The 17,416-nt window shown below is 33.0% G+C and overlaps 1 protein-coding gene across 4 annotated transcripts in view; it reads left to right on the top strand.

The window, feature by feature from the left end:
- Window positions 1–17,416, top strand: part of TOP2B (DNA topoisomerase II beta) — a 59,051-nt gene that overhangs the window by 36,694 nt on the left and 4,941 nt on the right. For all 4 annotated transcript variants that reach the window (XM_037845917.1, XM_037845908.1, XM_037845902.1 and 1 more), the window contains 11 exons: window positions 427–627; window positions 2,560–2,755; window positions 2,907–2,998; window positions 5,828–5,983; window positions 6,122–6,205; window positions 8,484–8,678; window positions 10,917–11,061; window positions 11,286–11,447; window positions 12,796–13,000; window positions 13,622–13,701; window positions 15,103–15,213. In XM_037845917.1, coding sequence (XP_037701845.1) covers window positions 427–627; window positions 2,560–2,755; window positions 2,907–2,998; window positions 5,828–5,983; window positions 6,122–6,205; window positions 8,484–8,678; window positions 10,917–11,061; window positions 11,286–11,447; window positions 12,796–13,000; window positions 13,622–13,701; window positions 15,103–15,213 — 1,627 coding nt within the window. The remainder of the gene's footprint in view (window positions 1–426; window positions 628–2,559; window positions 2,756–2,906; window positions 2,999–5,827; window positions 5,984–6,121; window positions 6,206–8,483; window positions 8,679–10,916; window positions 11,062–11,285; window positions 11,448–12,795; window positions 13,001–13,621; window positions 13,702–15,102; window positions 15,214–17,416) is intronic.

Raw genomic sequence — 17,416 nt, 5'->3', positions numbered from 1 at the left:
GCTAGGTGTGTGCTTTTTTTGGATACTATTTTTGTATTTATCTTAAATAGAAGTAGAACGGTGTATAAGGTGTAGATGACTTTTGTTTTGAATCATTATTAATATGGTCAATAAATTCATGTTATAATAAGCATCAGTTGTTACAAATGTAAAAGCATGCATATCATCTCTTGTCAGTTCCAGTTGATGCCATCCTCTTACCGTCAGCCTTTTGCTTGTCCTTTGGAGTAGGACAGCAGGACCATTGCCTTGTATGCCCTCTCTCACCAATATAGTATCCTTAGTGAAGGGACAGGAGAGATAGAGATGGTGGTTTTCTTTCCTTTTTTTCCCACTGAAGATGAGAATTTTTAATAGAATGTATGACTTGTAGTATGAAAGCAGTAGAGTGTGTCATGAAAATAATTATTTTTAAATATTTTATAGGTATACAAAGAACAGGTTTTAGAACCTATGCTAAATGGAACAGATAAAACACCAGCATTAATTTCTGATTATAAGGAATATCATACTGATACAACTGTGAAATTTGTTGTGAAAATGACTGAAGAAAAGCTTGCACAAGCAGAAGCTGCTGGATTGCACAAAGTTTTTAAACTTCAAACTACTCTTACTTGTAATTCAATGGTAATTTATTATATTTACTACTAATTTAAATTCTCTTGCCTGGCATAAATTGGATTGTTTTAACTGACTTTATGATGGGAATAGCTACAATAAGCCTGAATGCATTTACCCCTGAAACATGCTAGAGATTTTAGTCATAGACAGGTTTATAAAAAAAGTCTTTGTGCATTTGCTGAAGAAAGCAATACATTCCTTTTCCTCTATTGCCCACTGTTTTTATTTCCAACTCTGTGTTTATACATCTGGGCTTGAACATACAGGACATACATACCCCCACACACTGTCTAAAAATGATGAGACTGATTGTTGCAGGATTTTCATGTACCTTATGCCCATGTCTGTTAGTATATTAACTATAGAGTACTTACCATCTCACAACTCTAATCTGCTTTATTAAACTTGCATGCTTGTGTTTATATATTATTGGGAGGAAGGTAGAAAGCAAGTGTGTATGATTACCCAGGTTCCATTCCATATCAGCTTTTAGGTTTAAAAAGAATAAAAGAAAAAAATCTACCAGTTGCACAGTGGTTGAGAAAAAGTGCCATAACCTGCCAAGAAAGGCTGATGGGAGGAGAAAAAGTAAAATTTCCAAAAAATTTGAGGAAGTAATTATAATAATAAAAAAGAGGCAAATGCAGATACATTGCTTATATGAGGGAGAAAGAACTTGAAATCTAACATTTTAAAGTTTAGACATAGAATATACATGTTTTTACTCTGAAAAAAAAAAACATTTTTCATAGGAAGTTTTTATAGCCCTTTTAATGAAGAATCTTTTTTTAATTAAATTCAGTTTTATTGAGATATATTCACATACATACAATCATCTATGATGTACAATCAACTGTTCATAGTACCGTCATATAGTTGTGTGTTCATCATCCCAATCTATTTTTGAACATTTTCCTTATACCAGAAAGAATAAGAATAAAAAATAAAAGTAAAAAAGAAGACGCAAATCATCCCCCCCCATCCCATCCTTTTTTTTCATTTAGTTTTTTCCCCATTTTTCTACTCATCCATCCATACACTGGATGAAGGGAGTGTGATCCATTAGGCTTTCACAATGATTGTCACCCCTTGTAAGCTACATTGTTATACAGTCATCTGCAAGAGTCAAGGCTACTAGGCTGGAGTTTGATAGTTTCAGGTATTTACTTCTAGCTATTCCAATGCCTTAAAACCTAAAAAGGGTTATCTATATAGTGTGTCAGAATTTCCACCAGAGTGACCTCTAGACTCCATTTGAAATCTCTCAGCCAGTGAAACTTTGTTTCATTTTGCATCCCCTTTTTGGTCTATAAAATGTTCTCAATCCCATGATGCCAGGTCCAGATTCATCCCTGGGAGTCATATCCCTCATTGCCAGGGAGATTTACACTCCAGGAGTCAGGTCCCACGTAGGGGGGAGGGCAGTGAGTTCACCTACCGAGTTGGCTTAGCTAGAGAGAGAGGGCCCCATCTTAGCAACAAAGAGGTACTCAGGGGCAGACAATGAAGAATCTATTTTTAAAGAATTATTATTATTATTATTTTGGGATTAAAATAACAAATTTCTTTTCTCACAGTTCTGGAGGCCAGAAGTCTAAAATCAGTATCACTGGGCTGAAAACAAGGTGTCAGTAGGGTCCTTATTCCCTCTGGAGGCTCTAGGGGAGAATCTGAAAAGAATCTATTTTTATCTCTCAAAATTATCCCTACTTTAAATATTGTCATTGGTTTTGAGAATTTGAGTTTATTGATTTCTTATAGTCACTAAAGGAGTGTTTTCAGAAATGTGCTTAATATTTTTGATTTTGTTTAGGGCTTTTAGGAGGTAGTATGTGCTCATATAAGTGTATTATAATTCTCTTATACATTTATAGATGTTATATAAGTTAAAATAACAATACAGATTTATGTAATATAAAAACTTCGTATTTGGTTTAGGTACTCTTTGATCATATGGGATGTCTGAAGAAGTATGAAACTGTGCAAGACATTCTGAAAGAATTCTTTGATTTACGATTAAGTTATTATGGTTTACGTAAGGACTGGCTTGTGGGAATGTTGGGGGCAGAATCTACCAAGCTTAACAATCAAGCTCGTTTCATTTTAGAGAAGATACAAGGGAAAATTACTATAGGTAAGATGCAACCTTTAAAAATTTGAACATTAGTTAAAATGGAAAAAAAAAACCTTTATTAATAGAAGACATTTTTTTTTTTCAGTAGAATATAAACAAATACAAACTGAATCTCTTTTCTTGATCCTAACTTTATTTTTCCCTCACATAGAGAATAGGTCAAAGAAAGATTTGATTCAAATGTTAGTCCAGAGAGGTTATGAATCTGACCCAGTGAAAGCCTGGAAAGAAGCACAAGAAAAGGTAATCATTTGCAGAAAAAGATATTCAGAGAAGTTTTAAAAGCAACTTCCAAAACAAAAACCCAACTTCTAAATTTTAAATTTAGTGCTACTAAAGGTGCTGAGTTGTCTGCTTTGGAGACTCAAATTTTCTGTTTATCCACAGAACAGATATATAGTACAGGAATTTGCAGTATATACCCACCACAAAGCACTTGGCCAGTGCAATTCAACCAGGGCCTGGAGAAATGACTCCAGGTGTGAGAAGGTAGCTCAGTCTCCTTGGCCTTTTTTCTGACTTGGCTATTAAAGGGTGTCAGTTGTGGTGGTGGTTTTTGTGAGTGCATGTATGCCATCTGAGAGCCAGACTGGTAGCATTTAAAGTCATTTCACATTCTTCAGTTTTTTTGGTCACAATATGCCATCTGGTCACCACTTAATCTGGTTTCAGTTTACAATGAGAAGACTAGAGGCACAGTGCTCATTATTGTATTTATTGAGCACCAATTATGCGCTTTGCCCTTTGCCTAGATATTTGGCAGAGATTTAAATCCTGGAACTTCCGATGAAAACTATGGCGTTTTTATTAATTAAGTTGCCCATTTCAGATCATAAAGTAGTAATGTTAATTCAATAAATGGATAGAAACTCTGAGATTGCCCTCAAGTCAATAGTTTTTTGCTGTGGTATACAATTAAGAGGAAAATTTTAAAGGATAATACAACATTATGATTGAGAACACAAATGTAGAAAAGGAAGGAAATTGGAAATGATATTTAACTGGATCTTTTGTATGTATATGATAGTTATAAAGTTAGCATCTTTAGAAAGTACAGGTATGGTTATGCAACATAATTTAAACTGAAACTTTGAATTTTCCTGGAGTTGTGATTTCTCAGTCATAATGTTTTCACATTTTTCATCAATTACATTGAACTGTTGTTTTTGTTTCCATTAAGTTTTTTTTCCAATTTTGAAGTCAATAGAATGCCATATATTAAAATGAATAAAATTAGAATAAATTATATTGTAGCAATGACATATTCAGATAATAGGTTTATTCATTGTTTAATTGAGGAAAATGCGGTAGGACAAGGTGGGGATCACTCAGAATTAGGATGATTCAAGCACTTTGTTTTCCTCACAGTTTGTTTTATTGTATTCTTAAAACCCTAATAGTAGGGTTTATACACTACTTACTCTTCATCATTACTGATTTAAACAATGTCTTTTTTAAAAATTAACTGCTAAATTATTGAATTTGCTTAGTTTTAAAAGATAAAGGTATGTAGGGTTTGAGATTGCCCTTCTGGTTGAGGTAGACTTCAGGGGTAAAACCTAGTGCTTGGTTTCATCTAACTGCATTGTCACCATCAAAAATTTTTTAAGCATCTTGGTCATGTGTATGCTTTGAGGGTTCAGGTAACAAAAGGAACTGCTCTTAGCCCTATTGTATAGTTGGAGAAGAGAGTTAGAATTACAAGGTAGATAATTAGAAGATAAAGGTTTTTTCAAAAACATAATGAAATTGGGTCATTAGAACTTGAAACTTTTATAGTTCTTGATTTCTGAAAGTGTCTTAAGTCATACTCCTGTAAATAATGATAGATACACATATTCAGAGAGCATTTGTTAATAATACTTTGGTTGTCATCAAAACCTAGATCAAATAGACTTTTCAAATAGATACGATACCCTAGTAATATTTTAATGGTAGTCTAACACCTAAATATTCTGTACCAGCACACGACTTCATGAAGGATTTTTAAAAACTGTAGAAATATTTGTCATAATTTAGTTAGGTACTTATTCATCAACTGTTGACTCAACCACAGTATTCCTTATTTGTTTGGCTAATGTTGCTTATTTGAATTTATAGTTTTATTTATGTAACGAAGCATCTTGCTTTGCTGTTTTAATTTTTATCCCTTTACTTCTAAAATAAACTTTACTTTCATGTGTGTGCACTCACACATACATCACTTTACACATTGTTAAAATTTTTTTTTTTTCCTTTTTGGTTACTGAAAGTGGACTTTTAGTTTTATGGATTGTCATGATTAACTCAATTATTTTTAATTATCTGGGTGCCTTAAGCAACTTAGATACCATTTTTATTTAATGGCTATTATTTTTAAAGTTTTAGAGATATCGTCACCTATAATAACTTTGGTTAAATTCCTTGGATTTTGAAATTTAATATTGGCATAGGAAGATTTTTATTGCAGCTGTTTTTATGAAAAAAGACCTTATGAGTAAAATTTTAGAATAGCCTGACAGTTCTTACTCTGACCCACCAACTCTTAAATTCTTTAGTGGTGTTTCTTTGAGTCTTCACATGAGTATTCTTGCTTTAGAGAATTTTTATTAAGAATTCTTCCTTAGTGAGTGAATGTACTCTTAGCATGTTTATTACAACTGCAAAACACTCTTCATAGGATATTTTATTTGGGGTTTCCAATTACTCATTCACTCACCTAGGTGAAAATCTGACAAAGGTGCATTGGTACAACATTAGTTCCATTTTATTCCTTATAAGATTTCTTTTTTGCTTATTTGTGACTTATTGACTGGGCAAAGCACTTAATTTTTCATCATATTCCTGGATAAATAGGGCCTGAATATAACATTCCTTTTGAAGATTTTATTATGCATCTTTAGGAAATTGTAGCTTTTTATAAAAATGTATTTTTATAGATAAGCTTGCAGATAATCTAAAATAACCCCTCTACCCTGAAGATGTAGCATTAAGAGTTTAGCATTTGTAGAATTTAATTCACTATTCAATAAAATTCAACATTGATTGTATGCTATACAGGACTTTAATATAAAGTTTATTATTTTTTTACAGGCAGCAGAAGAGGATGAAACACAAAACCAGCATGACGATAGTTCCTCTGATTCAGGAACTCCTTCAGGCCCTGATTTTAATTATATTTTAAATATGTCTCTGTGGTCTCTTACTAAAGAAAAAGTTGAAGAACTGATTAAACAGAGAGATTCAAAAGTATGAACATTTGTGGGTTAAAAAATTTGAAATTATTTCAGTGTTGCCCATATCCTTAGTTTTCTTTTTCCAACAAGTATTTTGATTTATCTATTGTACATTGAATGTTTAAAATGTACTACTACTATTTTATTTTAGGGGCGAGAGGTCAATGATCTTAAGAGAAAATCTCCTTCAGATCTTTGGAAAGAAGATTTAGCAGCATTTGTTGAAGAACTAGAGGTAGGTTAAATCTATATTAAAATATCTTTGAGATATTACTATATTTATGAAATGAGAATGAAAATTATTTTTTAATCAAATGATCTCAGAATACCTTTTAACTCTGTGAGGATTGACGTGTTTATAAGATATATTAGAATTAAGCTTATAGCTATATGATGTTAAAAATAAAAGTTATTTCTAGTGTAGTTGAGAATAAAACCTATGGAACTGAAATTTAGAACAAGTTAAATAATAATACATTCTATTAGTTAAAAATTCTTAACTTATTTCTAAATTAGCTAATTTGATTCAGTTTAATGTTTTCCCCCAAAGTGGTAAGAACATATTATGTATATATATCTTATTGAGTATAGGTACTTCGATTTTAAGAGTAGAATGATAGTCTCTTTAGACTTATAACAGAGAAGTTACAATATTTTTGTTTTAACCTAGTTTTCTCCAGGTAGAATTCTAATTTCAGACATACAAGAACAAAATGTAGAAGAAAGATATAAAATGTAAACCTTTTCTAAAATTGCCCACTTTGTTTTTAAGCAATGAACTCCCTTAAAATATTAAAATAATGGTAGCAGTATGATCATATGATTCTGAGTGACAAAAGGTAATCTATTTATTGTTACTCACATATCACTTTTCTTTTTCACTTTTTAGTTGTTTCATTGATTAATTATTCAAACACTCTAGTTTTATTTCTATGGCTAACGTCAAAATCAGAACTTTTAATAATAAGTGTGGTATATTAGTTGCCCAGTAGGGGTCTGGAGTTTTTTAGTGCTGGGTTCTTTTAGTGATCTTTCAAGTCTAACAATACAGGTGTGCTTTGATTTATGCTTTTCTTCTATTGTTCATGAATTAGGATTTTAAAACTTTGAGGCATTTTTATTCTGCTAGCTTATATTATACATTCAAAAATTAACATTCGTTGAAGATGAAAAACATTTTTAAAAGCATACATTAAAAGGAAAAATTATTGTTCCTGGTTAACATTAATGACATTCTAATATTGCTTTAACTTTGATCACTGATATCATTGTAGTTAGACAGGGAAACTTTTTATTGTTGTGCCTCTGACTTTCCTCACTATTTGAAAGTCATCATCCAAAACAATCCCAATGAATAATACTGCTCTTTTAATTCATCACCTTTAATTATTTGATAATTAGCAAAGTAGATCCAACATATTTATTCTAGATATTTTTTTTTCTTAAAAAGATTTAGAATTAAATTTCATCTCTCTGTATCATTTAAACTTTGATGCCATTAATTGAATGTCTGCTGTATGCTGGCACTGCATTTTATGTAATCTTCAGAGTGACCCCCACGACCACCCTAAATGAGAGAGGTTATTATTAACTTGTTATACAGATGAGGATCTTGAAGCTTGGGGAGATTAACTTGCTTAGAGAGACCATATATCATTATGGGTTAGAGCAGTTACTCATCCTCTCTGAGCCCCCAGTTTCCTCATCCATAAAATGAAGGTCACAGAATTTTTTTAAAGCCTAGCATAAGTAGATGTTCAATAAATTATAACTGTTACTTCTCAAGAAAGCACAACTAGTAGGTAGAAGTGCCAAGATTGAAATCCAGGTCTGCCTGATTTCAACATTTATGTTATTTCTATTAAGCTGTTATGTACAAGGATCTCTTTAAATACTTTTCAAGAGATTAATAGAGATGACTTTTTCCCTTGTATCTTTGGAATCCTGCTGATCATTTGAAGTAATAATTTCATAAAATGAAGAATCTTTAACATTAATCATGAGTGTATCGTCTTTTGTTGTTACATAGATCCTCTTGAGTTCAACTTAACTACATTGGTTCTTTTAATTTTTCATACTTTAATTTACATTTATGAACCATTTTTTTTCATATTTTCTATTATAGCCAAGCAAGAGAAAAGAATAACTTCATACTTATTAACAGAGCTGCTTTTGTTTGCAAGGATTCTGATGATACCGGGTCATCAGTAGTCTTGATTCCATAATATAGCATAGGATCCTAGAATTGGAAGAGACCGTATTGATCATGTAGTTTCTAATTCCTTGTACAGTATTAAAAATGAGAAGCTAATTAGAATTGGGACTATAACACAGGTCTTCTGACTTAGAATTATTTGTTTTTTTTCCCTTTCTCTATGTTGGGTTAGATCAGTTGAAATGAAAACTTTATCCCTTAGCAAGTGAGTAAAATTAATTTCGGTTTCTTATGCAGTAGTGATACTTTTCTTAAGAGTTGTTTACTCTCCCCCATGCCCCTTATAATTATACCTCAGAAAGTAGAAATACAAGAACGAGAAGATGTTCTGGCTGGAATGGCTGGAAAAGCAATAAAAGGTAAAGTTGGCAAACCAAAGGTGAAGAAACTTCAATTGGAAGAGACAATGCCCTCACCTTATGGTAGAAGAATAGTTCCTGAAATTACTGCTATGAAGGCAGATGCCAGCAAAAAGTTGCTAAAGAAGAAGAAGGTACGACACATCTCTTATTTTAGCTCATTGGACTCCACTTCCATAATAATGTATATATGTATTTTAATTTTACTGTGTGCTTAAACCATGCTTTATTTCTAATATTTTAAGATTGTGATGGGAAATCACTCTTTCTATGAGAGCAGTTGACCCATAGAAGGAAAATATATTGGTCAAGGATCACATATATGTAAAGAGTTACTTACTTGATTTAGTTTTTAAAATGAGAGATAGAAACATTCCATTCAGTAGTATCCTAAATTAAAATCATAGAACCAAAAAAAAAAAAAAGTATATCAACCTTAAAATATAAACTTTAGTTCTATATCATGACCTTTTAAGGAAGTCTTATGGAGAAAAGGGGTCTCTTAGGCTTTCAAAGTAAGCTGTCATCTTTTACTATTTGTTCATTTGTTTTTACTCTTAGTGAAAAAATTATTCAGCTAATCTTTGTAATTGGTACCAGTGGGCACTATTTAGGATTTTTAAAATTTGACACTTAACCTATCCCCAAGTAGGATGGGAAGGAGTTAACCAGAAGGAAACACTGGAAAGAATGTTCAGATCTGAGGAAAGAGGAAGCATGACGGCCTTAGAGGCAAGAGGGAGGCTAATTTTTCTGGACAGGTTGACTTTAGAACTCAGGAAATATATAGGTAGAGATGCCCGATAGGTAGTCAGAAATGTCTTATTAGAACTTGGGAAATGGTCTACCTAAGAATTGGAGTTAGTTTGGAGAATTCTTCCTACCTGACCCCACCACACATAGGTTCATTTACACTTGTACACTTGCCATTCTCCTCAGGAAAATGGCTTCACTCCTTTTTAGTTGGTGTTTCTTAGGTTCAGTTCTCAGCACTCTTTTCTTCATCTTCTAGAGTCTCCTCTGGTAATCTCACCTACCCTCAGAGCTTCTTCCACTCACACTGATTATTCCCAAATCCATATCCCTGAACCATAATGTTCTCAGGAGTGCCAGGTTCATTTAGCCACCTAAATGCCTAAAGCCCCTCAAACTCAGCATGTCTGAAATGACTCATTTTTCTAATTTCAAAACCTGTTCTTTCACCTCCATGCCTTATCTCGGTTGGGACGCTGTCAAAACATCAGTAACATAAGCCAAAAACCTGAAAGTTTTCTTATTTAATCAGTAATTAAATCCTATTGACTGCCTACTAATTCCAAAATCTACCCCCTTGTCTTTGTCACCATTGGCACTGCTTTGGAATTTTAGAATTTTCCTGAGGTAATTTAAAGTGGGCCCTCTTACTCTCCCCATCTCTAGTCATCTAGTCATGATTTCTGTCCCCTTCCACTTTGTCCTTCCTAGTCCTGTCTTTTACTACCAGAGTGAAGTTCTAAAAATATCACACAGATGTTTAAAAACTTTCTGTGGCTCCCCACTGACCACACACAGTCTCCTGGTACACAGTGGTTTAGTCTCTGCATGCCCCACTGTGCTCCTATCTGGCTACTCTTCCCTCTTTGCTTTCCTTTAGTCCTCCCAGACCCTTTGCAGTTCTCTGTAAACATATGTGCTGTTTCATGCCTCTGTTCCTTCTGCCTGGTATCCTCTTCCCTCTCTCCTTCCCCTCGCCTGGCGTACTTACATGATCCCTTCTAAAACCAAATCAGAAAAGCTCCTTCTCCATGAAGACTTTCCTGACCCTGGATTAGGCAGATTTGCTCATTTCTCCCCTTGGGCCACTGCTATACCTCTCTGTACATTAATTATTACTATAGTGATGACTTGTCCTTGTGCCTTTTTTCTTTTTTTTTTAATAGTCTTAGAGTCAGGAGACTTTGTCTTCTTGGGTCTGACAGTGGATGATGTGTTGTTTATTTTTCTTCAATTATCTGAAGATGTTTTCTAGTATTTAGAGGCCTGAATTATAAGAACTTATTTTGCAAGTACCTTTTAGTGTACTTGGTTATGGGTCTAAAGGTCCCTTTGCTATTTAAAAGCTGCCTCCCTTTCTTATGGTTGCTTCTCAATAGCTGCTATCATTGAGAGTACCATGACATTGCAGTTGTAAACAATATCATTTGTTACAGATAAATGAAATAAAGTAAAATATGGTTTGATCAAAATCTTCTGTTAGGACCTCAGTAGAACCACACTTTTTTTTTTCTTTGGAACTTATCTGATAGGAAGAAACTATTAGCTAGAAATGCATTTCTAAGATATGTGGTGATAATTTAATTTTTACTAATTTTGGTTTTCTTTTTAATGTGTAGGGTGATCTTGATACCACAGTAATAAAAGTAGAATTTGATGAAGAATTAAGTGGAACACCAATAGAAGTAACAGGAGAAGAGGCATTGACCCCATCAGCTCCTGTAAATAAAGGTCCCAAACCCAAAAGGGAGAGAAAGGAGCCTGGTGAGGAATTGTTATAAAGATTTTTTTTTTTCCTGAGAAAAACTTATTTTTTGAGGGTGTTACTAGATTCTTTTGATTGTGCTTTTTTCTAGTAAGTGAAATAAATAGGCCTTCAGTTTCCACCAACATGTACTTTTTTATAATGAACTTTTCATGTTATAACAGTTTCATATGTAGTAACGATATAGTGATGTTGAATATATCTTATTGATCTTTGTTTTTAGGTACTAGGGTGAGAAAAGCACCTACATCATCTGGAAAATCCAGCACAAAGAAAGTGAAGAAACGAAATCCTTGGTCAGATGATGAATCCAAGTCAGAAAGTGACTTGGAAGAAACAGAGCCTGTGGTTATTCCAAGGGATTCTTTGCTTAGGAGAGCAGCTGGTATATGATACATTTTATATTTATTTTATTTTGTATTATAGTTCGACCAAATTAGTATTACTCAAACAAGTTGGTACTGTTGGTATTACCAATGTCAACTAAAGTACTAAACCATTAGTATTTCAGAAGGTTTAGTGCATGGAGACAAAAAAAGTCTGCTTTACAGAAAGATTGTTTTCTAGCATATCTGGACATACTTTAGGAGTCTGCATGCACACAGCTCTCAGATAATTTCAGTGGTTGAGTTAGGCTGCTGAATCCCCTTTTGCTGTTATATGTTACTGTTAAACATGTGCTTTGGTCCTGTCTGAATATTGCTGAACTTAAAGTCTTCAAAGCAAATTAAAAACTGATGAGTTTCCAATTTTATAGGTGGCTCTCAAAGTTTAAGTCCTAATTTACCTAAAATGCGCAATATCACATTATGGTTGTTTTGCCTCTGGGAGATAAATTTTTAATTATATGTTAGGCCCTGAATCTTTGGTTCTGTAATCACCTAATGATTGAATTTTTTTTTTTTCCTAATGTGCCTGGATAGCATAAGACAGTATAGACAAATTAACTTTTTAATTAGAATGTTTCAAAATTTTGTTTATTCTTTTTACATGCATCAAACATGAAGTGTAAAATTACCTAAGTTCCAGATGACTTTAATTTTATTCTGTAATACATGCTAGAAATTACAACACTTATTTGCATTATACCAATGTGTCTTTCCCCATAATTGGTACCTTACCATATTAAGTTATTTTACTAATATTTTTTCCTGCTTTTTCTCATTCATCTGAAAATTGTCTGTTATTTCATAGTAAAACTAGCCCTGAAGAGAAGATAAAAGTTCTTATGTAAGAGGTTAAGAGAAAGTTGAGCACTATTTTAAAGAATTATAAAATAAATGGGAAATCTTACTAGTCATTTTTGTAGGGACCATGTGAGGCATGGCCAAAGTATCTACGCTCCTCAGTACTTTTGACTAATATTTAAGTATGAAAAGCAACAACTTCATCCCATCCATTTGTGCTCTCCTAACATATGTTGCATTACCGAATAGCCTCCTGGAAAGAATGAGAGAGATGATAGTATCAAAATAACTGAGGCCAAAATTGCCCACTTTTATTCTCTAAATGCCTGTCTTTTTTTTCCTTATGTATTTTCAGAGATAGCTAGAATATTTAAGTTTAAAATTTAAAAGAAATGTAAAATTTAAATAAATTTAAATTAAATAATTTTGATAATTTAAATAAATTTAAATTTAAAAGAAATTTAAAAGAAAACACTATCAGTAATAATATTTCATGTGGATAAAACTCAGATTTGAGTTTGACATTCGTTTTGGTTTTTCTCCTAGCTGAAAGACCTAAGTACACGTTTGATTTCTCAGAAGAAGAGGATGATGATGCTGACGATGATGATGATGACAATAATGATTTAGAGGAATTGAAAGTTAAAGCATCTCCCATAACAAATGATGGAGAAGATGAGTTTATTCCGTCAGATGGCTTAGATAAAGATGAATATACATTTTCACCAGGCAAATCAAAAGCTACTCCAGAGTAAGAAATGAAGGAGCTGTTATTCAGTAGTATGGTGCAGTTTGCTGCTGTAGACATTTGTCAAAGAGCTCAATGTGATTTCTCCCTAAAAATTATCATTGTTGGTAACGTCCTTCTCATGAGGGACTAAATCTTATGAATTATTATTAGCTTTCCCATAGCTGTTGTAGTTTCGAGCAAAAATGTTGGCAGACTTTTTCTGTAAAGAGCTGGATAGCAAATATTGAGGCTTTGTGGGCCATACCATCTCTGTTGAAACTACTCAGCTCTGCCATTGTAGGATGAAATCATAATGAATGAATGTAACTGTATTCCAATAAAATGTTTTTTACAAAAATAGAGGACAGGCCCATGGGACATAGTTTGACACCCCTGGTTTAGAGAAAAGTCACTAAATCTTTAGAATTGGAGAATTTAAGTTTCTTTCTGAGCTTTGGTCTTGACTGATTTTTCTTACCTCTGGTGAGAATGAATACTAACATGTAACATTTCAGATTTTGATTTTTTAAAGAAGTATTTTCCCATCTATGGTGATAATATTTGCTTTATTTGCTTTATTGGGGTTGAAACCATGTATTTAAATTATATCCTCTTTGTGGCACTTATTTTTCTTTCTAATAGAAAATCTTCGCATGACAAAAAAAGCCAGGATTTTGAGAATCTCTTCTCATTTCCTTCATACTCTCAGAAGTCAGAAGATGGTATGCTTATTTAGTCTTTTCACTGGCTACTTAAATTATATTATTGTTGTGTTTTAATGGAGGAGAGAAAACATTGGATGAATCATTAGATCATGATAATAATTTCAGGATTTTTTACAAGTAGCGAACATACTTTTCTTTTACATTTTATCAAGGTAATAAGCTTTATTCTGTTTTCCAGGGGTGATTGCCAACAGATTGACTAAAATAGTATTATGGAAGCATGTAGGTAAACATGCAGGTGCTAATCTGTGTGTGTATGGAATGTGTGTGCATATGTGTAACATTTTCATGAGAGAAGAAATAGAGAAATTTTGGAAGATTGAAATTTGATTTTTATGGCAATGTAAATATATATTTGACAGTTTTTTTTAAGCTTTGAGGGTACCAATATAGATTCAGATTTATTTTAGTAGCTGAAAGACTACAGCCTTCAAAGGAGCAAATTTAATCAGGATGTATATTTTCTAATTTCCTATTTTCATATGGGAATCAACTCAACACTTTGAGTTGATTCATGAATCTGGTGTTAATATCAAGATACATACTATGGTCTTTTTTGAGGGTGGTCATTACTAGTGCTTGAAAACACTTTACTTAAAAAGTAAAAACAAAAACAAAACATAGCTAATTGGGATGAATGCTATATAAGATAGCAGTATGTGTGGAATTTTTAACATCAGAACCGTCCAGTTGCACTTTAGTGTCTAATTGTCTTACATTTCTTAATACATATGTGCATACATATATAGATTTGGTAATGTTCTCTCTCTATAGATAGAGATGCATTTTTACAGAATATATCAAAACAGTTGTGTAAAAATATCACTTGCATTCAAGTCACCATTTTAAATGTCACAATTTTGGTTTTATTGATAGATACCACTAATTTGAAGGCAGGAGTAAACTGAAGATAATTACATGCCATTTAATAATAATCTTCAGTGATTTAAAATTGATGTAAAAATATGAATACTTATTACTCCTTTAGAGTTGAACATTATGACTGATACTCCTGAAATGGTTAATAGCATCTGATGTGAACATACTAAAATAATCGCAGTGAAAGCTTTTTCAGATCTCATTTTTAAAATAATCAGTATTTATTTTTGAATTAATCTTTTGAATGATCAGCATCTAATCTATTAAGAATTTTCAGTATTCTATGCATTTCTATATTATTTTACAACAGTTAATAGCTTTGAAATGTAACAATGTATTTTTTACTTTCATTTGTTTGTGTATTGTAGATTATATGATCACAAAATTAAAACTTATAAGATCAATTTTTTAGCTAAAGAGAACTTAACAGTTAAAAGAATCAAAGTTTAACTATTAAAGTTAAACTATTAAGAGGCCTGTTTAAAATGTCTTTCATGAAAGATGTTTTATAATTTTTAGATTCAGCTAAATTTGACAGTAATGAAGAAGATTCTGCTTCTATTTTTTCACCATCATTTGGTCTGAAACAAACAGATAAAGTTCCAAGTAAAACAGTAGCTGCTAAAAAAGGTATGTACTTATGTTTGATTTTGTTAGGCATTGCATAAACCATATAAAGATAGTTGATATAAAAGGAAATTTTGTATAATTTGAAAAATTTGTACTCAAACTTTACTGTAAAAGTTATAAAGTTTGAATGTATATATCCCTCTTATTTTCTTATCATGTGAGGTGATTATTAAAATGTCTCTATGATCTCATTTGAAAGCTGCAATAATTATAAAATAATCGCATGTATTGATGTCTAAAGATAGCTTTCTAATAAAGTTCCCTGGTAGTTTTTAGGTTGTAAAGTGGTTTAAAATTTTGTGTTGCTAGTAGCCTGACCCTGTTATCTATGTAGATAAATGCCTTAACACTTCATGTGAAGGGATTGGTCAGTTCAATTGGGGTCATCTTTTTCTTTGTGAGCCACTTAGCTTCTTTCTCTTCCATAGTCTGAGAGTATCATGAAGCTCCTCGAGTTGATTCATGGATATGGTACTAGTACCAAGGCACATACTATGGTCTTTTGTGAAGAAAGTCAGTATTAGTGCTTTGTGTTTGAAAGTAAATACTTTGTTTAAAAAAGCCAAAACAAAAACACAAGACAGCCAATTGGGATGAGTGCTGTATAAGATAGATAGCAAGTGAAAAGCAGTTTGGGCTGTTGTTTCAAGGATCTTAAAAATCCATGACAATGGGATTGGGAAAGCCATAAGGACCACACTCCACTTTGTCTAGTTTATGGATGGATGAGTAGAAAAATAGGGGAAGGAAACAAACAGACAAAGGTACCCAGTGTTCTTTTTTACTTCAATTGCTCTTTTTCACTCTAATTATTATTCTTGTTATTTTTGTGTGTGTGCTAATGAAGGTGTCAGGGATTGATTTAGGTGATGAATGTACAACTATGTAATGGTACTGTAAACAATCGAAAGTACGATTTGTTGTGTATGACTGCGTGGTATGTGAAAAAATAAATAAATAAATAAATAAATAAAAAAAATCCATGACAGACAATACCATTGTAGACACATGTATTGAACGTAGCAGAACAGCAACAAAAAAGCCTCTGCTTATTCTGAACGTATCAGTACCCTGGTGAACGACTGACTACAAAAGCCTCTCTAGATGTTACACTCAGTAACCTGCCTCCAGACCATTGCCCTTACTCACCTCAGTCAACATCTACATTCCTTTGCCTGAGGACTTTCTCTTTGCTACAGTGCAGGAATATTAATATGCACCCACCCCCAGCCACTTTTAACCAGTGATTGAGGGAAGCTGGTCTATAAATACCTCAGTGCCCTTGTCCCTGAGGTGAGCTAACACTGGGATATGTGTTTTATTCTGGCTTCCAGAGATTCCCCAAGGGGATTAAGCTCTCAGAGCGATGACTGGCTTGATAATTTACACGTTACCGGCTGCCCTCTCTTTATTGTCTCATTTTTGTACTCTCCTTCACATCTCAAATACTTGTATTTGATTCTTATTTTGAGATTGGAGGGGTATCTGCTTCTGGGGAACCCAAACTGAGGCAGAGCCTATAATTTCCCTTAAATTATCTATTTTTGTGGTCTTCATAGGAACATCTTATAACCACCCTGAAAACTTGACAGCTGTATCATTTTGAATGTATCAAACTGTTTCCCATATTTATCCTAATGAATTAGAATATAGCATTAACTCAAAGGATAGAATATCACAACACCTATCTTGTTTGGTTGTTTCTGTAGTGGCTGAACTGGCCTTTTGTCAGTTGAATAGGTGACTACCTGTGTGGTATAATTTTAAATTTTAAATTTTAAAGACCTCACAGTAAGCCCTCCAGCCTCCCAAAAATGTCATTTCTTTTAAAGGAGAGGATACATCATGTTCCTCTGTGGGATCTGTTGGGTTTACCTCAAATTACATAAATCATTATACAAGTTAAATTTTGTAGTTAAAAAGGCAGCCATAAACTTTGAATAGGAAGTGAGATATGGTAGGTTAGTATAGGCTAGAGTGAAGTAGTGACACATCCCAAAGTAATTTGGGCAGATAATAAAAAATATATTTACAGCCTCCCCCCCTACCCAGCCCCGAGGAGCTGGGGGAAGGTGCAGAAGTGTTGGACTTCCTCACCTGGACTGGTGTTGATATTGTCACAAACATTGGGACTGGCGGTTTGATGTGCTGAGCCCTCGATCATGGGACTTGCCCTTATGAAGCTAGTTACTGCAAAGGAGAG

Source organism: Choloepus didactylus, chromosome 1, assembly GCF_015220235.1.
Source record: "Choloepus didactylus isolate mChoDid1 chromosome 1, mChoDid1.pri, whole genome shotgun sequence".
Taxonomy (NCBI): Eukaryota; Metazoa; Chordata; class Mammalia; order Pilosa; family Megalonychidae; genus Choloepus; species Choloepus didactylus.
The sequence above is the reverse complement of the archived record's forward strand: the minus strand, read 5'-3'. Positions and strand labels throughout refer to the sequence as shown.